Raw genomic sequence first — 20,656 nt, 5'->3', positions numbered from 1 at the left:
CCAATTAGTGAAATTGCATCAAATCGCTCAGGCCAAGACAAGGCCCTTTCTGGAACCGTCCCTGCAAACGTCCCGTTTTGTGCCCCGAGCCAGCGGCGTCTGGAAGCTCTTCCGTCAGGGGGCTGGGGCAAGGACGACTGCCGCGGGGCGATGGCGCAGGGACCCCCGCCCGCCCCGTCCCCTCGCCGCGCTCTGCTCGAGCAGGGCTGCCCGGCTCTCAGCTTAAAATGGGATTAATTTGCCCTTTCCAGGCTTTTCTCCGGCCAGCCGGGGAAGCGGTATTCCCCTGCCTGTATGGCAGCCGGGTTAAAACCGACAGCGCAGCCGCTCCGCACCGGCGTTCGGGTTTCGGCCCTGAGCTGCGTCGCGTGCGGGCCCGGGCGGGCGCGGTCAAAGGCCGCCTGCAGCTCTAGCGTCTGCCCGAGAACCGGCAACGCTGGCCCGCTCCTGGAAAGAAAAACGTGTCATGATCCCGGGGGGATATGACACAACACTCATGTGAGGGAAATCGGGCCGTAACGTGATTACATCGGGGAAGAGCCTGAGCTGGTTAAATAAAGCGAAGCGAGGGTTCGGAGAGCAAAGGCGAGGCGGCTGCGGGGCGTTCTTGGCGTATTTTTGGGCCCACAGAAGGAAGCGCGCTGCTCGTCGCCCCAGCCCAGCTGATCCGAGGCTGAGCGAGGAACTGAGGGTCCAAAGAATTTTCGGTGGGGCGGATAATGCCTTAATAAATGGGTTGTCCTGTGGACACCTCCCGTTGACACAGTATCCTTGAGGCAACTGTTTTATTTTTGCACAGTAAACTAATAGTAGGAAAGTATTCCAGGTATTCGGGATTCCTCGGAGCGCAGTTCAGCAGCTGAGGACCCAGCCCACAGCTCCCCGCAGCTGGGTCCTCGGGGGTACGGGCAGGGCCGGAGCTGGGGTGCAGGGGTCGGGGTGCTGGGGGGCCAGGGTGCAAGGATGCTGGGGTAGCAGGATGCCAAGTGCTGGAGCGCACGGGGGCTCGGATGCAGGGGGGTGAAATGGATGGGCACTGGGATGCTGGGGTGGAGGAGGTCAGGGTGCAGGGGGTCAGGGTGCAGAGCTGCTGGGGTGCAAGGGGTTCGAGGTGCTGGGATGCTGGGGCACAGGGCATCGAGGTGCTGGGATGCTGGGGTGCAGAGGATCGGGGTGCTGGGGTTCAGGGGGTCGGGGTGCAGGCGGTCAGGGTGCTAGATGCTGCGGTGCAGGGGACCAGGGTGCTGGGGGTCAGAATGCTGAGGGTCAGGGTGCAGGGACCCTGGCATGCTGAGGTGCATGGGTGCTGGCATGCAGAGGGTCACGGTGCAGGGATGCAGGGGTGCAGGGGGTTGGGGTGCTGGATGTTGTGGTGCAGGAGGTCGGGGTGCGGGGATGCTGGGGCACAGGGGGTCAGGGCGCAGGGAGCCAGAGTGTAGGGATGCTGGGGGGCAGGGGGTCGGGGCGCAGGGGGTCAGGGTGCTGGGATGCAGGGGTGGAGGGAGTCAGAGTGCCGAGGGTCAGCGTGCAGGGGCACTGGGATGCTGGGGCGCAGGGGGTCGGGGTGCTGGATGCTGCGGCGCAGGGTGCCGGGCTGCCCGCACCCCCTCCCCGCCTTTGTGCCGGGCCGGCCCCGGCCGGGGCGCGCACCCCCCGCCGCCCCCTTCCCGCCCCCCGCCCCGCCGCGCTCCGCCCCTCCCCGCCGGGCCGCAGGGGCGGGGCCGGGGGCGGTGGCGGGCGGGGGCCGACCCCCGGCCCCGGCCCCGGCCCCAGCCCCAGCCCCAGCGCCGGCCCCAGCCCCCGCCGCCCGCGGGGCCGCCGCGCCACCCCGCATTGTCCGGGCGGGCAGCGGCAGGATGCGGCGTCCCGCACGGCCGCCCGCCGCCGGGCCGGCATGAGGAGGTGAGCGGGGGGCCGGGGAGGGAGGAGAGGGAGCTGGGGGGGGTCAGGGCAGCGCTCCCTGCCCCGACCCCGCTGCCGGGGGTGCCCCGCTCCGGGCCCAGGCGGCTCCCGGCCGCCCGGCACCCGCCGATCCAGGTTTTGGGGGGGGGAAAGAGCCGGATTGCGGCGGAGTGCCCGGGGTAGGGGCTGGTGCTGCGGTAACCCAACCCCTCCCGCCTTGGCCTTTGCCTTTCCCCCCTCTGCTTTTCCCCCGCAAAGGCTGCGGGGAGCTGCGGGCGAAAGCACTCATGACACGAATGAGCCTGCTCAGCCGGGAGCCCGCCTGGGAGGGGAGCGCAGCGAGCGGCCGTGGGGTGCCTGGGCCACGGCAGGGGACCGTCCGCCACCCTTCCACCCTTCCACTCAGCCATCTACCCATCCTTCCACCCATCCACCCACCCATCCACCCTTCCACCCACCCATCCACCCTTCCACCCATCCATCCACCCTTCCACCCATCCATCTGCCTGCCCACCCACCCATCCTCCCTTCCACCCACCCATCCACCCTTCCACCCATCCATCCGCCTGCCCACCCACCCATCCTCCCTTCCACCCACCCATCCACCCATCCATCCACCCTTCCACCCACCCATCCACCCTTCCACCCATCCTCCCTTCCACCCACCCATCCACCCTTCCACCCATCCACCCTTCCACCCACCCATCCACCCTTCCACCCACCCATCCGCCTGCCCACCCACCCATCCTCCCTTCCACCCACCCATCCACCCTTCCATCCGTCCGTCCATCCCTTCACCCACCCACCCACCCACCTCCCAGGAACAATGCGTGCTCCCCTCGGCCGCTGTCGCACGTCAAGCGCACGCTGGAGCGCTCGCTTTCAAAACAGTCGTGGCGTTGGGGAGCTGATGGCGATTTTTAATTAGGAGCTTTGCCTGAAAGGTCCTTTTCTTTTCCTTTTTTTTTTTTTTTTTTTTTTGAAGTGTGCTTTTTCCACTTGGGGGACAAAAGGCACTTCAGAAAAAAACAGAAAGGTTTTAAAATAGCTTTAGACCGTGTCTTCCAGCATGCCTTCTCCTGGTTTTGGAGACGCTGTGCGCTGGTTTGCATCATTCCTAGTTTCACTCTGGGATCGCAAAAATTAACATTATCGTTAATTGGATCCCCATTTGGTGCCAAACAGATTTTGGGTGCAAATTTAACTGCTAAGAGAACTTGGGTGCGCGTGGTGTTGAATTCCAACGCCTGCTCTCTATGGAGGCTCCGTGAATCCGATAATAACGACTCGGAATTGATTTACTGATTCCGCGCCTGGGAATTGCCGAGCTTTTTCCGTGCTTTCCTTCCCGGGCGCTCGCCGATGGCCGGGTCGCTGCTGGGGCGCGTGCCGGCGATGACAGGGCGCCGGGTCTGCGTGGCTCCGGGTGCCAGCGCGCGGCTCCGGCGCCTGGTTGCTCTCAGCGGTGGTTCTGAAGGGAGCGTTTCGGCGGGGTCTGCGGCCCGGGAGTTGTTTATCACATTAAACATTTGTTTTAGCTCTCTTTAGCCGAAGTGTGTTGACATTTTCTCTTGGGGGACTGCCGGGGATAATGAATGGCACGTACTGTATTGTGTTCCTCGGAAAGCCGAGGGATCCTGCAATAACATAAACACCCAGGGCTGAATTCATCCCAGATCCGAGAGGAACGGGCTGGGTGTTTACATCAGCGCCGCTCCGGAGCCGTGGCTCGCGTTTAAAGTTTGTTATTGGTTATGAAAAAGTCCCTGTTAATACTTACCGGATGGTTTGGTTGGTTTTTTTTTTAATTTTCTTGCTGACAGCTGCGGTGCCGCTCCGTGCCCCGCGTTTTCGCCGCGAAGCTTTGCCGGAGGAGAAGGAGCGAGGCGGCTGGGTTTCGGGGCGGCTGGGCCCCGGGGAGAGCGGCCGCGGGCTCTCCCCGCTCGCGGTTGCTTTTCTCTGGAGCAGGGAAGGGTTTTGCAGCCGCCTTTGTTCTCCCGTGGAGCCCCCGCCGCATTCTTCCCGTTTGCCATTATCATTTTGGTTAAACAGAAAGGCAAGTTGTGTACCATATGGATCATGTTAACAATTGCTTATCTGGAGCCGGTGTTTTCTCCTCCCTCCTTTCCCCCGGCCTTTTTCTCCCTTCTGAGGTCCGGGTCGGGGCTTTCCCAGCGTCTTGGCTTTGGTGCCGGTTCGACGCGGTCCTGACGCCCAAACCTCTCTCCTCCTGCGTCCCGTGAAAGTTAACTTCCCCCAAGTCAAAACGTGGCATAAACGTGGAGAAATCTCCAAAGCGGCTTTCCCCGGATGCTCTGAAATACGGAAAAACCGTCACCGGAGAAACCAGCGCGTCTGCGTTCATAGGTTTGTGCCTCTGGCCAGCGACAGGCTTCTCCTCCGGTGCCGCTGAGGCTCCGTTTGCCTTCATTCGGGGAGGAGAGCGGCGGCCGGGAACCATCCCGGCGCTGCTTTGCCTGGTTGTACAGACTGGGACAAGCAGGGGCTGTGGTTTTCCCAAATCCTTCCTTCAGGCTGCTCCCAGACCTGCATCGAGGCGCCTGAGTACGCGGGCTGAAAGTTCTGAGCCCTCGCCCCGCGTCTGTCCTCCGCTCCAGGGGATTTCAGTAGCCGCCGGGAGGAGAAAAAAAAAAAAAAAAAAAAAAAAAAGGGCTGTTATTTTATTTTGGGTGCCCAATACAGATGCGAGGGCCTAACCTTAGGCCAAGGGAGTGGCCGTCAGGTCACTTAATTCACCTCCTCCTTCCCCCGTGGAAAAAGTAAACACAAAAGCCTCCGGGAACGTTCGCCGCCAAAGCCGGTATCGCGTCCTGCGGCAGCGCTTGGCGGATCACAAGGAATTCTGCGCGGCAGAGCGTCACCTCCGTAATGACGGCATCTCCAGCGTCACTCCCAAAATTCCTGGAAGGGGCCTGGAAGCGTGTGCCGTGCCTCACTGGCGTTTGCAGATGCTGCGGACTTTATCAGCGTTCATTATTTTTGCATCCTGCTGGGCGAGGAGATATTCCGGAGGGGCGAAATGCCACCTCCAATTTTTCTGCAGACGGCCAAATATTCTCCTTTCTTCCCCGCTGTCTCTGCTTTTCTGGCGGTTTGGGTTGTCTGCACCTCCCTGCTTTCGTTCGTCCCTGCGCGTGTAGGGAAGGAGAAATCCCTCGATCCACGCTTCACGGCAGCAGATGCGGGAACACCGGGTGTGAGCCAGGATTCCTGACGGGAATTTCCCTGCAGATGACATTAATGCATCTGGAGAAGCGATAGTGACCCTTGTGCGACACTGACCCTTGCGTTTATGCCATTGTAAACGCTTTTCGCTGGGATTTTTTGAGCTTCGGTGGTTGTACGGCTGGAAGCGGAGCTTTGCCGTTTGGCAGGGGCCATCGGGGAGGCTCCTTTTGTCGTCCCGGGGCAGATCCCCAAACATCAGCTGGAATTTCGCAGCGCCGGGGAAAGCGTGAGGCTGGCGGCTCCCAGCATCTCATTTCCTCAGCGCGCTCCCTTCCTCCGCTCCGGGCGCCGCTGGGCTGGGGCCTTCTCTTGCAGCTTTTTAGCGTCGTAAAGATGGTTTTTCTTCCTTTCGGGGGCGTGGAGGGGCGTGCTGGTTGACGCACGCGGTTAGCAGCTCTGCGGTGCTGCGGCTCCGGAAAGCTCATGGTGCTGGGGCGCTCGCCCGTGTCGTCGGGCGTCCGGCGCGCTCGTCCCGGGGAACACGCTTGCCGGCGGTGGCACCCGGCTCCCGATTGAGCTAAACCGGGCTTTATTAGCGTTAAGCAGGAAAATTCCCATCCATTGCTTGTGTAAAATAAACCAGTTCTTCCCAGTGCCGGCTCTGGCAATTCCCAGTCCTGAGGAATGCTTTATCCCCTCGCGAGGCCCTGCCGCCGCGGGTTCGTTGCCGTGATCGCTCCTGGTGTGTTTTCCTCTTGGTTTTTCCTTCGGACTCGGCTTGGCGCCGTGCTCCGGGACGGCGAGAAGAGCTCTCTCCCCTTTTCTCCCTCGCGCTCTGAGCCCCGAGCTGGCGTCCAGGGGCTTTTTCTGCTCCGTGAACCCCATCCCGGGGGGGTGCCCAGCAAACCGGCCCGGGGCCGGCGGCGCCTCGGCAGCTCCGGGGCTCGGGTCTCCTCTGCTGGGAGCCAGAGTTGAAAGTCAGCGCCGGCTCTCTGCGGCGCAAAGTTTATTTTGCTGCGTGACGAGGGCGTTGTAAAACCTCTCTGCCGGCCTCGTGGCCTGTCATCGGCCGGAGCTCACGTTGGTTAAATTGTACAGATCGCCAGCGCAATTTCTGCTCCGTGGTGCGCGCCTGGGGTCGCTTATCAGCAACACCTGATCTTTACGGGGGCCCCCGTAAACCCGGCCAAGGCCTGGCGGCTGCTGCTGGCCTGTGGGCGAGAGCGGGGCAGGATGCCAATCCAAGGTTTTCTTCCTCGCTCCTTTCTCCTGAGGGCGGACGACTCGATCGTGGAAAAATCAGGTGTGCTTGTTTAATTAGGGTGATGCCACCGTGGCCTGCGTCGTGGTGGTGCCCGGGGCTGGGATGCTCGGCTGGCGGAGGTGTGGGACCCAGGCGAGTGTTTTCCCTCTGAAAAAGCCGCTTTGGTTTTTTTTTGTTTGTTTTTTTTTTTTTTCCCCCCAAGAAAGTGAAAACTAATGTCAAGACAAATTGCACTTTAACCCACACTTGTCTTGCCTACAAAAAAAAGCTGAATAATAGCTGAATAAGTACCCCTTTCCCTGCCCCGGCCGCGCTCCGAAGAGGAGCCCGCTCCTCACAAAGAATTTGCTGTGTAAATAGATGAGAGGTGCGGCGGCGGCACCGAGCTGGAGGGGACTCGTGGCATCGGGGGACGCCGGAGCCCGGGTCCTCTCCCTGTGATTAATCTTTCTCGGCGTTGCTTCGGGCCCCCGAAGAGCAGCGGGACCGGCTGCCGGGCTGCTTTGTCTCGCCGCCTCGCCACGGCGAAGGGGTGTTCCCGTCGGGTGCTGTTTCTTTCCTTTGGGAAGAGTCTCCAGAGCACTTGACTCCGCTCCCCGCGTCCGGCTGCCTCCCGGAGCGGGATAATGTGGGTGTAATTGATGGCGAGAGGACTAATGGCTGCAGAAATGTGTAATTAAGGGCCAGGGGTGACGCGCTGCGAGGCTGCGCTCTGCGCGGGAGGTTAGAGAGGTTGAGTGTGTTTTGAAGGGCTCGTCCCGCGCGTCCCTGCTCGCCCTGTCCGCGCGCCCCGCACGCTGTGTCACCGCGGGGGACGCCGGGCTCCCCGGCTGACCCGGCCCTGGCACGGTGAGGCAGCCGCGAGCTGGGTGTGCAGCACGTCCCGCCGTGGTCGTAACTGGGAAGGGTTTAGGAGCGGGCGTTTTGTTACCCATTCCGCCATCGCTGGAGCCGTCTCCCCATAGTTCGGCTGGATCTGGAATTGCCAAATCCCTGGGATGCCCCGTGCTGCATCCCCATCCCAGTCCTGCACTCCCGCCGGTTCCCGGAACATCGCCTCCTCCTCCTCCCTCCGAACGCCGAATCAGGCCACAAACATAGATCCGCTAAAACGCCGACGTGCCGCGAGTGGGTCGGGCTGCGCGAGAGCTGGCTGTGCCGCGGCGATGGGGCCACCGCGCAGAGCCTGGGAACCCTGTGATTCGGGAGGGTGGATCGCTAACGGCGAGGGGCAGGACGTTGTGCCTGGGACGGGTTTACGGCAACCAGAGCGCACGCCGAGGTGCCGCGGTCCTGGCTGCGCGTGCGCCGCCGATGGGGACGCGGTGATGCTTCTTTACGTTACGCTTCACACACTTAGAGAAACGGGTTGTGGCACCGCAGTGAAGCCCCAGCCATGTGAAAATAAATGGGGAGCTGGAGATTTGGAGATTTATTGGAGACGCCTTCAAATAACGAGATTTAAACGACACCTTTTGAAGCGTCGTCCCCGTTTTCCACCTCAGGTGCTGCAGGTGTTGGGGTGGATGGGAGCAGCACCCGTGCAGCACGACCTGGGTGCTCGGCCGCCGACGCTGGCGGGCAGCGCTCCCCGAAGTGAAAATCTGCTCATGTAAAGATTTTTCCCTTCGCATCTTAACCGCCACCAGCCCTAGCAGCGGGGCAGGGCCCAGCCGCGTGCCCGAAGCTGCTGGCTCGGTGCGGGCAGGGCTGGGGTCGCAGCGTGGCCGCTGTTAAGGTACGCGCTCCGGAAAGAACGTCGTGAGGGATCTGACCTTGGGCTGTTCGCATCCTCCTCCTGCAAGGTGATTACTTTTTAATGAGTGGCTACTGAAAAGGGAGGAAAATGAATTATTTCTGCGGTAGGATTAGCTCTAGGAGACACGAGCGGCGCTGCCCCGATCGATAACGCTCTCGCACGGAGCCGGCACGGCACCAAACTTCTCCCTGATTTCCCAGCGATGCTTTTGCCCCGATGCTGCGGCCGCCTTATTATTCTTTAATTTTTATTTTTTTTTTTTAGCAGCAGCTCTATAGTGGCAGGTTGAGGTGCTGTATAATGATATATAATTACAATTGGCTTATAAGAGCTGCGGAACTGCGCCGGCTCCCAGGACGCAGAAGGTGGGAGCCGTGGAGGCGGCTGCTCTGAGCGCGGCACGCGGGTCCCCAAAATCACAGCCCGTCCGTCCCTCCGTGGAAGCGCGGGCGTACGGCAGAGGGGAGCCGCAGCCCCGGGCGTGGATGAGGGCAGCAGTGTCAGCAAAGAAAGAAGCCAAAAAAAAAGGGAACTTCTGGAAAATCCATTAGTGAATGGAGTGCAGAAGGGAGCTCGGCTTTTCAGGCTGCTGAGGCGGTGTTTAAAAAAAGAATCCGAGAGTCAAAAGGCTTGTGAAAACAAAAGCCACGGAGAGAGGCCTCCCCCAGCCCAGCTCCGGCGGGACTGGCCGGGATTCGGTGAAGCCGCGGGTGCCGAGGGCAGGGCGGGTGGTCCGCAGGGGATGGGGACGGGGTCCGTTATCCCGCTGGGTGCGTGACGGGGGCACACGGGGACCGCGAGGAAGGAGATGCAGAAGCCGTGGAAAAAGAGGAGGGGTTTTTTTTTCGCTCAATTCCCTGCGGAGCGCGCTGCCCGGCAAGGCACCGAGGCGGAAAATACAACCGCGTTGTGCAGTGCCGGCCAGGGCTGCGAGGCTTCCCAGAATTAGAGTTAATTAAGATTGATTCGTTCCGTGGAGGAGATGAGCTGGAGCGTTGCAGCTACCGCTGCGGACAGGCTCTGCTGCACGGGGCAAATTATCTCCCCGCTGCAGCCCCGTTCCCGCGTCCGCCGCAGCCCCCGGCACTGACCCCGGCCCAAGGCCAGATATTGGAGAAGATAGACCAGGGGCTGGTGGCTCCTGCCTCGGCTTTTGCCCCTGGGGGAGTTCGTTACTGGAGCTTCATCGGGAAAAACAACCGGAGAGGAGAGGGCTTGGGCAGGGGTGGGGGGTCCTTGGGCCCCTTCCCGGGCGGCAGAGCATCTCCTGTGTTTAATGACCTTCATCCAGGCGCTCGGGGGGAGATGGAAGATACCAGCAATGCTTTCTTCCTGGAAAAATAAGTCATTTAAAATTGTTTTCAGCCTCCTGGGGTTCGTAGACGCCCCACCCACAGGGGCATGGTGCTGGGTACGGATCGGAGCACGGCTCCCCGGGCCGCAGCAGCGATCCGGCAGCCGATCCCGGCATCCGGCCCCGTCACGCTTTGGCTTGGCTTCCTCTCGTGCTGTCGTAGCGCAGATCCCAGAGGTTGCGTCCTCCAGGCATCCCAGCACCACCGGCATCCTACCGCACAGCATCACGGGTCGCCCGGCCGTCGGCTCGGGCTGGCGGGGGCTGTCAGAGGAGCGAGACCCCCAGATCCTCCTCCTGCAGGTTCGGGTGGGGTCAGACCGTCCCTCTCAGGGGGGATGCGGTGAGTCCTGATGGGTTTCCACAAGTGGGTTTGATGGGAGAAGAAGTCTTTTTGGAGCAGCTTCCATCCGTTTGCTGACGGCACGTCCGTTGCTAAACAGCTTCCGTAGAAACGGAGATGGAGATGGTGTAAAGATGCCTCCAGACTCTTTCTCTACGTCCTCCTGTAGACCGTGTGAATACGTATCTGCCCAGCCAAAATCTCCGCAGAGGTGGTTTCACGCGGCATGCTAGATGGGCTCAAGGGGCAGACGGCCGCGGCCACGGTCGTGCCAAGCCCAAGCGGGAGAAGCCACGTCCTCGCCGCACTGCGTCCTCCCGCCTCGCCACGGTTCGGGGCCAGAACCGGGAGGCAAAGTCCCGCTGCCCGGGTGGGACTGGGGGCTTCGGGGTGCGCTCACTGCCCTCGCTGGCTGGGCCGTTGTTATGCAGATTGCATGCAAATTGGGTCCGTTTGACCGCCTGACCTTTTTATGGGGCCACGTCTGTTTGGGGGAAATGGTTCTGCTGATTGGAAATGGATTTTCCTCTCTAATGTAATCCTCCGAAAATGGGCTGGGTCCAACCCTGGGCCCCGGGGAGCTCGTCCGGAGTCAAGGAATGAAATTTCGGTGAAGGGCTTCAGTCCTGACAGGGATCTGAGCAGCACCCATGGACCGTGCTGCCCTTCTGTGGGACGCGCTGAGGTTTCTCCTGCGCTTTGAGCGTCAGCCCTGAGACAGCCTTGAGGGGCGGCGGGTTTCGGTGACCTGAGTGCTCAGTGATGCTCTTGCCCAAAAGCCTCCTTCCTCCCTGAGAATTGTCCTTCGAGCAGCGGTCTGGTGGAGATCACAGCTGAAACGTCGCCCCGGGGAACGCGGTTCGGGGCAGGAGAGCATCTGCCGGAGGAGAAGCGGCGGCGTGGCCGGAGTGGGAAGGCTGTTGGAGGAAGCCGCGTTTCGCACGCGCGGAAGCACACCCATGGCAGGGAGCGAGCAAGATGCTGCTGAATTGATGCGATAATTAATCTTTTGGGATTAATGTTTGCCTCTGAAGCGCAGGAGGGAGGGCGCGGGTGGGTTGGGGCAATCCCACCTTTCGGTAGTTGCTGGATTCAGACGAACAGTTCCGCAGTTTTGTCCCGTGTTCCTGGGGGTGCGTGCAAGGCTGAAGCCCAGATCTCAGCAGATGTGAGTTGTCCGTGAGACCTGGAGACAATGATGTTAAGAAAAATATAAATAGCAAGAAAGAGGCTGATTTTTTTTTTTCACTTTTTTTTTTAGGCCCCTTTTATTGCTTCTTTTTCTCCCATCCATCTTATATTGAAAGATGGAGCAAAACTCAAATCCTCCAATTGCATCAGCTGCTTATTAATAATATCTGGATTTTCCTGCCGCGTCCCCTCGAGCTGGGGGTTCCCATGGCACGCGCCGAGTACAGTTTCCTCCTGCTGACATTTAGCTGAGAGTTTCTCCTCTCGCCGTGACAGATGGGTGATGCTCAGCTGCTGCCGGGCTGAGCGGATCCGTATTAATTTTTCATTCGCCGGCCGGGTGCTGGAGCAGCACAGATGGGCGATGGCCCGTTGGTCACTCCCGGTTCGTGCTGGTGTCCAGCTGCTCTGCACTTGATATATGAGCGGACGGAGCGGACGCTGGAGCCTTCGGCTCGCGCCGGCCGGGGCTGGGGCCGTTTTTCCTGGGGGTGGGGAGAGGGCACGGTGGGAGTTAGCCTAAATCCTTTTAACATGTGTACATTGACCCTGCTCTGATTGCAATACCATCCTTCGCTTTGTCGGCACCGGTTAGGAGGGGACGGGGAATGCGGCGGACAAAGAAACGCAGCTTCCCGATGGATTTGCCAAACATCCCAGATTTGCCGATGTTTGCGCTCCGGCAGCGTGCCAAGGAACCGGCTGCCCGGCCTCGGGCTGGGGGGTTTGAGCGTGTCGCCCTTTGCGAATGCTGCCGGGGTTATAGCACGTCGAAGCGTGGCTTTGCGCTCTCCTTGCCCTTCTCCCGGCTTTGGGACCGGCTCTGCTGCTGCTGTACGTCGCTGCCGGGCCGTTTTGCCTATTCCGGACCCACCGCGTAGTGACGCAGTAGAGATGACCGGTGTCTTGCTCAGACGCGCGTATCGACGTGCGGAAGCGTTGCTGTCATCGGCAGCGTTAATGCTGAAGCGTTTCAGCAGCGTTGCCGCGAGCCTCCGGTCCACGGTGAGCGCCAACGGCGTATCCGCGTGGGCTATAATCCTGATTCATAGCTGTGGTTTGACTTGTGATAGTGCCGTTGCACCTCGCCTACGCTGCTCTCGGGAGGCAGGGACGAACCCCAGCCCAGGACGAGCTCCCGGCAGCAGAGGCCAAAAAGATCATTAGGAAATGCCTCATTTAACAGAAGAAAAAGTCATTCCTCTGCCTCCCGTTCACTGGGCAGACTTGGGAAAGGAGCTGCGTCGACGTGAGGCTGCGTTCCCGCTGTGGGCGCTCAGTCCAGGTTCTCGGCTGGACCCACCTTCAGGCGCCGGTGGCAAAACCCAGCGCAGGAAGATCCGTCACGCACGACATCCCTGACGCGAGCAGCCTTGGTGGAGTCTGGGCTGTGAACCGCGACTCCCGCAGAGGTTTGCTCCCTCTGCGCCCAAAGTTTGCACGTCAGAGAATTAAAAAGCCAGGAACTCAGGCGGCCCCTGGAACCAGGATGGGATCTCCCTGCCCGGGAAGCCGATCGCATCGGGCCGTGCTGCCGCGGGCAATCGCAGGGATGATGGAACTGCTTTTGGAAAGGCGTAAATCCTCCAGGCTGGCAGCTCTGCAGAAAGAGGAGCCCTCAGCGTTTCAACGCGCGAGAGAGCGGCGGAACAAGAGAAGCACGGCGGAGGCGGCTCGTCGGCCGGCTCTCGCCCTGGGAGCCGAAGGGCGGCAGTGTCCTCTCCCTCCCGAGGGCTGGGATGCTTCCGCCGAGCAGCACGGGCGGTCCAAGAGGACACGGAGCCCCGTCCTGCGCCGGCACTGCGGGCGCTGCGGATCGCTCCCTCCGGGGTGACGTCCCGCGGGGTCCCGGCTGCTCGGCCGGATTTAAACCCTGGCTTTAGTGCATCCTCAGCTCGAGCGTGTTTGCTCTTGTGCGCTCCCTCTCCTCCTTTGCCCTCCAAATCCCTTCCAGCCCTCTCCTGATGCCCCTGGGGATGCCGGATTGCCGCAGCCATCAGCATATGCTGCCTGCGGGTTGTCTCTGGAGTCCCCCGCGTAGGTTTTGCCGGGATTTTTTATGCCCCAGCGTTAGCGATGGGTGCACGGACACGGAGCCGGGCTACGAGCATGTAAGATACGTCTACACGCGTGCGTGCATACGTGGCGTGCTCTGCGTACGAGGGCTGTGGATGAGATATCCAAAGACAACCCGCGCTGGGACGCTGCTTCGTCCCTGCCAAAATCCCAGCCCAGAGCTTTTTTCCGGGGGGTGGGGGGGCGGCGGCAGCAGGAGGGAGCGCACCCCATCGCCATCCCCAACGCCGAGCCGTTGGACACCCTCGGCGGTGCGCCCCGCTAAAAAGCCCCCGAACAAAAGCCCAGTTCAGAGTCGCTGCTGAATAGATTAACAAGATTTCCATAATTAGGGCGGGCGGGAACAATAGGATTCTCCCCTGCCCAGCCCCCGCTGCCCGCCTTTGTCTTGCGCGGGGGATAATGGGCAGCAGCGAGGGTGGGAACCGGCCCGGCCATTTGGTCACTGGACAGTAATTTTCTCACACTGCCAAGGGGAGCATTGAAACATCTGTCCCGCTCCGCCGCCTCATTCACGTCCCATTTCAAACCCCTGACAACTTCTCCCTGCCCGCCGGCCCTCCCCCTCCGCCTGGTTTTCCAGGGTGCGACCGGCCTTTCCGAAGCTTTTTGGCTTTTCTTCTTCCAGATGCGTCCGGTCTTTAACGGGGTTGGATGGAGGCGGGTTGGCTTCCCGCTCCTTTCACGCCCGGGTTTGCTTCGGTGGCAGCCGCGCTCGCGCCGACCCGTACCTGTGCGCACCCCCGTGCCCCTCTCCTCGCGGCGGCTTCGCCGTTTGGCACGGGACCCGGTGCTCGGGGCCGTGCAGTGACGGCGGGCTTCCGGCCGCGCGCCGCGGCGTCGGCCACCCTCTCAGAAAAGCGATTCCCGTCACCCGGGCTCGTTTGTAGACAGCAGTTTTTAGCTGGCGTCCGAGCAGCGGGGTTCCAGCCTTGGTATCTGTCCTCCGGGCGTCGTGCGGGGTTTGTGTCCGTCCTCGGGGCGCCGTGTCCTGGGAAACGAAGCTCGCGCTGCCCGACGCTGTGTTGCGGGAGAAGATGGATGTGGAGTTGCTTGGGCCGTGGGTGGTTGGGTCCTCCTGTCTCCGGGAGGGATGGGTGAGGGTGAGGGTGTTTGTGCCGGTGGCTGCTCCCCGGCTTCGGAGGAAACGGCTTGGAAATGGCGCCGGGATTTGCCGGTCGTGGTGGTGGCACCTCGTTCCTGTTGTGCTGCTCCGCACCGAGCCCCGTGCCGCGGCGCCATGGCAGATGCTGGAGCGATCGGCCACCTCCCAGACCCCTTTCCTCCTCCCCTGGGCGTTCGCAGACTGTATTTTGGGGGGGGGGGGGACCAGAAGCAGCTGCGATCTGCGCCTGCAGCACACCGTGACCCACCGCACAGTGCTCTGAGCAAAAAAAAAAAAGAAAAAAATTGAAAAAAAAAGTCTTAGGAGTCCTCCAAAGCCTCACTTTTCCCTTTAACAGCTGCTCAGCACCTTCCGCTTGCACCTCGTCCCTCTGCGCCCAGCCGCACCCCACGTAGAGGAGCAGCGTTCCCGGGTTCGGCGGGCAGCGTTCCCCTTTGTGTTCGCTAAAAAGGGCCCTTTCCCGCAGGCTGGCGCGGCTGGCCCTGGCCGCGCGTTCGTCTGTCGGGAGCGCTTTAGTAATGGCCGGTAAGTGCGGGGGGGATGCCGGCTGACGCCACGCGGAGCCGCCATTTCAATCCTCCTGTGGAAGTTTGATATCCAGAGTGGAAGTCCAAATGCCACATAAGTCAATTAAAGCATTAAGTAATCTAATTGTGCCGTGGTCGCAAAGTGGCTTAAAGGCTGAGAGAGGCGAGTGAATGGGGCGCGAGGTCCCGCTGCAGCCGTCCCCGGGGTGCTGGGCGGGGGGGACCCGCACCGGGGGTGGCGATGGGGACGCTGCCCCCGCCCCCTGCGGGCACTCAGGGGCTGCCCCGCGTTGGGGGGCCGGAGCAAGAGAGGGCGACGCCGAGCTCGGCATCCCCGTGATGCAGCGCCGTGGGGTGTCGGGGACGTGGGGGGACAGCGGCGCAGTGTCGGTGGGGTGAGCGGGGACCCCCCGCAGGTCCCGCGGAGCCCGCCCGGGCTGCGTTTGCCACCGGCCGCTGTCGCAGGAGTGGGTCCAGGCACGGCCGTGGTGTTTCTCTCTTCCCCGATGGCAGAGAAATTGTTGTGGTGGGGCACGCAGAGCCCGGCGGTACCGGCGCCCGTGCCCGGGGTGAAGGGCTGCTCCTCCCGTGCGTGCGTGCGTGCGTGCGTGCGACGCGGCCCCTGTGTCCTCAGCCACCTGGCTACAGGCGATTAATACGCTATGAATATTCCCCGTGTTATGATATCCTAATTACACTCTGCTCCAGGGCAGGGCCATCCTCCGGCTGTGTGCCGATGCCGGCGGCACCGGGGGCTGCGCGGTTCGTGTCGCCTTGCCGTGGTTCGAGAACCTGAATATTTTCTTCTGTTGGACGACGTGACCGTCAAAACGTGGGCCGGCTGGGTTCTCTGGAGCGCTCGTGGCTGCTGTTCCTGCGGGATAGTTGCACTCGCGGTGCTCGAGGGGATTTTTGGCATGGAGAAGTGAGAGCGTGAGCGTAACCAAGATCTGCAGTTAGGAGACACGGTGTGGTCCAGAGGCCGGGGCGGTACGGCGGGTTTTGGAGACCCCCAGTGCAGAGCGGTGCTCGTCCCCGTTTCGCTGCTCTCACCCGGCGCTGTCCTGTCCCCGCAGGTCTGTCGAAGATGCACTGGTCACCAGAGCATGCCCAGTCCCTGAACCAGTGGCCGGAGCAGCACCTCGACGTCTCCTCCACCACCTCCTCGCCAGCCCACAAGTCCGACCTCTACCCCAGCGCCCGCCAGCGCTTCAACTACGCCTGGGCCAACGACGACATCTCGGCCCTCACCGCCTCCAACCTCCTCAAGAGGTACGCCGAGAAGTACTCGGGGGTGCTGGACGCGCCCTACGAGCGCCCGGCGCTGAGCGGCTACGGGGATGGAGCCTTCGGGCCGGTTAACGGGCAGAAGGGGGACGGGGAGCCCTGGCCGGTGGCGCACGGCTCCGATGGTGCCTACCCCCTGACGCCCATCCACGATGGCCTCCCCGGCGCCAAGGGGGTGGTGCCGCCTGCTGTCCCCCCCGGCGGCGGGGCCATTGGGCTCGGCGGCTCCCCGGTGGTATCGGCCAACCTCGCCGACCCCATGTACCCCGGGAACTCATGCGGAGGAGCTGCAGCGGGCTCCGGCGGGCTCGGGTCATCTCAGGAGTACCCCTCGGGCTACGGGGGCACCTACTTGCCCTCCGGCTACTGCACCCAGCCGGCGGCGGCGCTCCCCCCACCGCATCCCCCCGCCCTCCACGGTTCGGGGCTCCTGCAGCCCCCGCACCCCTCGCCCGCCTTGGTGCCGAGCTACGGCTCCTCCGGCCCCATGTACAACTACGCCGCCGGCAGCTACCCGCCGCAGCCGGGCTACGGGACCATCCACCCGCCCCATCCCTCTGCCTCCTACCTGCCCTCCGGCATCGCGGCGCCCACCCCCATCCCGGCCCCGCCGCCGCCCGCCCGCCCGCCCGGGGTCCCCGGCTACGGCTACCAGGGTGCCGGCTTGGCCCCCCTCGCCGTGCCGCCCCTCGGCACCGAGGCGGCGGGCGCCCTGAAGAGGAAGGCTTTCGACATCTCCGGTGGGGAGGACGAGGGGGAGGGCAGGTATAGGAAATACAGCTACGAGCAGCCAAAGTCCCCCTACCCCATGTCAGACAACAGCGAGTGCCGGGGCAACGGGTTCGGCGGCAGCGCCGAGTCGCCCCAGGTGGCCTTCAAGCCCGGAAAGCGTCCGGCGGGAACCGGGAACGCCGAGGAACACGCCGGCAAATACGGTGGGCAGCCGATGAAGAGTATGGTCTCGCCACCCTACGGTGCTGGGGATGCTCCGCTGCGGCCGGCGGAGCCCTTTGAGAAGTTCAGCCCCCCCCTCGCCAACGGGGAGCGGGCGGCCGAGCCGGGACCCCACTTCCCGCTGCGGCTGCCCCCCAAAGCGCCCGTCTTCGGCAGCCCGCCGGTGGAGGAGCAACCCAAGAACGTTGACCCCATGGTCTTGGAGCTGGTGAACACCAAGATCGTGGAGCGGGGGCCGCCCGTGCAGTGGACGGACATCGCCGGGCAGGTCTCCGTGAAGGCCACCATCGAGGAGGAGCTGGTGTGGCCCATCCTGCGTCCCGGCGCCTACACCGGGGCGAGCCAGCCGCCCCGAACCATCCTGCTGTTTGGCCCCCGCGGCACGGGGAAGACCCTGCTGAGCCGGTGCATCTCCACCCAGCTGGGCTCCACCTTGCTGAAGCTCAGCGGGACAACCCTGCTCTCCACCTGGAAAGCCGAAGCCGACAAGATCCTGCAGACCGTCTTCTTCGTGGCCAGCTGCCGGCAGCCTGCCGTGGTGCTCATCACTGAGGTTGAGTCCTTGCTGGTGGCCCGGGCTGGCGAGGACGGCAGCCAGGTGAGCAACCTCAAGTCCCAGCTCCTCTCCTACCTGGACAACGTGGCTACCTCATCCGAGCAGAACGTGGTCGTCATCGGGACCACCTCCCGGCCCAGCAGCATGGACGAAGCTTCCCACCGGCGCTTCGCCAAGCGGTTCTACATCTCCCCGCCGGACAGCATCGCGCGGCGGCAGATCCTCCATCACGCCCTGGCTCAGCAGAGCTCCTGCCTGAGCGAGCGGGAGATGGCCTCTCTGGTGCAGCACACGGAGAGCTTCTCGGGCAGCGAGCTGGTCCAGCTCTGCCAGCACGCCGGGGCCACCGCGCTGCACGGTTTGCCGGGCCAGATCCAGCCCACCTCCTACCAGGACTTTGAGAAGGCCTTCTGCAAGGTCCGCCCCACCGTCTCCCAGAAGGAGCTGGACTTGTTCCTGGAGTGGGATAAAATGTACGGCACCAGGCACTGATGGCGCCGGGACGGGGGCGCGGGGACGGACCCTTCGCCCCAGCCCGAGGCTCCGGGGCCGCTTTTGGGACTTGGCCGATGAATGGAGGGTTTGGAGGGGCCTGGCTGGGGTCTGCGGGGGCTCCAGCTCCCCAGAGCCGTGCCGGGGCCGGATCCCCACCTCCCGAAGTGCAGGAGACCCCCGGGCGGCCCCCGCGGCAGCACGACGTACCTCTTCTTTACTACTTGGGACTCGGCCGGGCTTTTCCTCTCCTTGGGTTTTCGGAAGCCATCGCCCACTGAACTCAGGATAACCTATTTATTATTTTCCCGTTCATCCGTCCCTGGATCAGCGATGCCGCGAGCGGGGCCGGAGGCGCCTCGGGATCCGGCTTTCCGGCGTCGGATGCATGAGCTCCCCCAGCTATCCAGAGGCTCGGATTTTTTAATTTTTTTTTTTTGATTGCTTTTATTGTTCCTAACAGAAATACCTCGGGCATCTTCTGAGCCAAGCAGCCCCCTTGCCCGCGGCGCAAGCAGCCCGGCGGCGATGTCCTTGATCGGGGAGGGGGGGAGGGAGGGGGACACACAAAACCAGGGAGTTTTGGAGTAAAATGCTGTAGATTGTTTAATATACTAGACTTGTTTTTTTTTATTTTTGTAAGGTATGTAGTATTTTTTTTGTTTTTTCTTTTTAACTACTCAGGAAAAGAATTACCTCAGAAAAAGAAAAAAAGAATGTGTTTTTAAAAACTCTTTTTATCTTCTCAGAAAAGAAAAAAGAGGTTTTTAAGAGTTTTCAGACCTCGGACAAAGCTGCCTCGTGCGTTTACTTCCAAAAAGGGTGACAGAAAGAAGGAAGAAAGAAAAGAAAAAAAAAACTTGAAGCTGTTACAAAGATGAAAGTTGAATGTATTTTGGGTGCTTTTCACGTATATTATGCCATAATTTTATTTTAATTTTTTTTTTTTTAAACATTGTTATTGTAGCGTTTGGTGGAGTAACGTGTCTTCAACGGAAGGAGTATTAGTGCCGTAGTTCGGAAGCTGTCGCTAGCACCACTTTTTGGATCGGGCTGGGTCCGTCATCCTCCGGCATCGACCGGGGGCTGTCGGTTTTGCGCCGGGGGCCGCGGGCGCCGGTGAGGATGCCGCTGCGAGGGCGCGGTGCTCCCTTTCCACCCAAAAGAAGGGATTTTTGGCGTCCCGCCGCCGTCGGCTCCTCCGAGCGCCGGGAAGCCCCGGCGGCGGCTGCAGAGGCTGCGTTGCACAGAGGCGACCCCGCCGCACGTCCACCCGACTCCCCACCCGCTTCGCGTCGCCGCGTGGGGTTCGGTTTTTGTTTTCCTAATTAATTTTTTTTTTTTTTTTTTAAGAGTTCTATATTGTACTGGGGCTCGGAGCAGCCCCCCCGTAACCTCAGGGTCTGCGCACGCAGAGAGGATGCACCCTTCGTGGGGGGCTCCCCCCCATCTTTGGGCTGTTTTCCCAATTTTGGGGGCGTTTTCCCGATTTTTGGGGCCGTTTCACACCTAAGCGTGCACGGGAGCGTGCAGGCAGCCGCCTGCGTGCAAAGGGCATTACCGGGGCGGATGTCCCCCCCTCCTTACCTCCAAAAAGTGGTACTGGGTTCCTGAAGACTTTTTATTATATTATTATCATATTTGACTTTGTACACTCTCTGTAACCATTTCTACCTCATTTTGCAACATATTGTACATGAAAGTATTTAATTCATGTCTTATTAATGTCTGAAAAAAAAAAAAAAGAAATGCTTTTGAACTGTAATGGTCTACCTCAAGAAATGCTGTATTTTAAAAAAGAAAAGTATTTCGCAGTATTAAAGAGATTTCCTGACCCCGGCTGGGAGCCCGCGCTGCCTTGGCCCAGCCCACCCGCGGGGGTGCGGCGGGGGGGAGCGGGGGAGACGGCGGTGGGTTTGGGGGGTGACTCGGGGTGGGGGGGCGCGTTGCAGGGGCCAAGAGGGACATGGGGGGATTGCAGGGGTGAGGGGGGTGTGGGGAGGGGGCATCGCAGACGGTTGGGAGTGTTGCAGCCAAGGGCCGTCCCCCCGCCTCCCCCCTTCGTTAGGGGTGATGGGATCCAGGTGTTCCCGCCCTTAAGGGCGATGGGGGCTGGGTGTGCCCACCTCGTTGGGGGGGGGGGGGGGGGGGCTGGCTGGCTATGCCCACTCTCACTGGGGGGGCGGGTGCTGGGTGTGCCCCTCCTCTTGTTGGGGTGGGGGGGGTTTGGGTGTGCCCCCCCCATTAGAGGTGATGAGGGGTCTGGGTGAGGCCCTTCCTTCATCAGGGGTGATGCGGTCCAGGTTTGCACCCCCCCGTTGGGGTGGGCGGTGGGCGCGCCCCTCCCCTCAGGGCAGAGGCGCCGGGTGGGGCTCAGGTCTCGCGTGGGGGGGCCCTGCTGCGAGGCCCCCCGGCTCCTGTGGGGCTCCCGGGGGCGTTTGGCTGCTGCCGGCGAGGGCCCAGTGCCTGCAGGTACCGGGGGGACGGGGGGCTGGGGGGACGGGGGGCTGGGGAAGGGCTTGCCTGTGAGCCGGGCCTGGGCCCGGCGCGGCCCTGGGCCTGGGTTAGCTTTGTCAGTTGCGGGGAATTTTTAGCTTTTTTCAAGCTGAATTACTTGCATTGAGCTGCTCCCCCAC

The 20,656-nt window shown here is 61.9% G+C and overlaps 1 protein-coding gene and 1 long non-coding RNA gene across 2 annotated transcripts; one reads left to right on the top strand and one right to left on the bottom strand.

The window, feature by feature from the left end:
• The first annotated feature begins 1,808 nt into the window (after nucleotides 1-1,808).
• FIGNL2 (fidgetin like 2) lies at nucleotides 1,809-18,084 on the top strand. Its single transcript, XM_086768816.1, has 2 exons — nucleotides 1,809-1,902; nucleotides 15,808-18,084. The coding sequence occupies exon 2, from the start codon at nucleotides 15,819-15,821 to the stop codon at nucleotides 18,018-18,020; it is 2,202 nt and encodes a 733-aa protein (XP_086624942.1). The 5' UTR covers nucleotides 1,809-1,902; nucleotides 15,808-15,818; the 3' UTR covers nucleotides 18,021-18,084.
• Nucleotides 2,802-4,631, bottom strand: LOC147597056 (uncharacterized). Its single transcript, XR_015261278.1, has 2 exons — nucleotides 3,683-4,631; nucleotides 2,802-3,539 (listed from the first exon to the last, which is right to left on the bottom strand). It is a non-coding gene; the product is annotated as an uncharacterized LOC147597056 (long non-coding RNA).
• Nucleotides 18,085-20,656: the final 2,572 nt, after the last annotated feature.

Source organism: Chlamydotis macqueenii, chromosome 29, assembly GCF_036417535.1.
Source record: "Chlamydotis macqueenii isolate bChlMac1 chromosome 29, bChlMac1.mat, whole genome shotgun sequence".
NCBI classification, from domain to species: domain Eukaryota; kingdom Metazoa; phylum Chordata; class Aves; order Otidiformes; family Otididae; genus Chlamydotis; species Chlamydotis macqueenii.
Note: the sequence above shows the minus strand (reverse complement) of the source record. Positions and strands in the feature narration are given on the sequence as shown.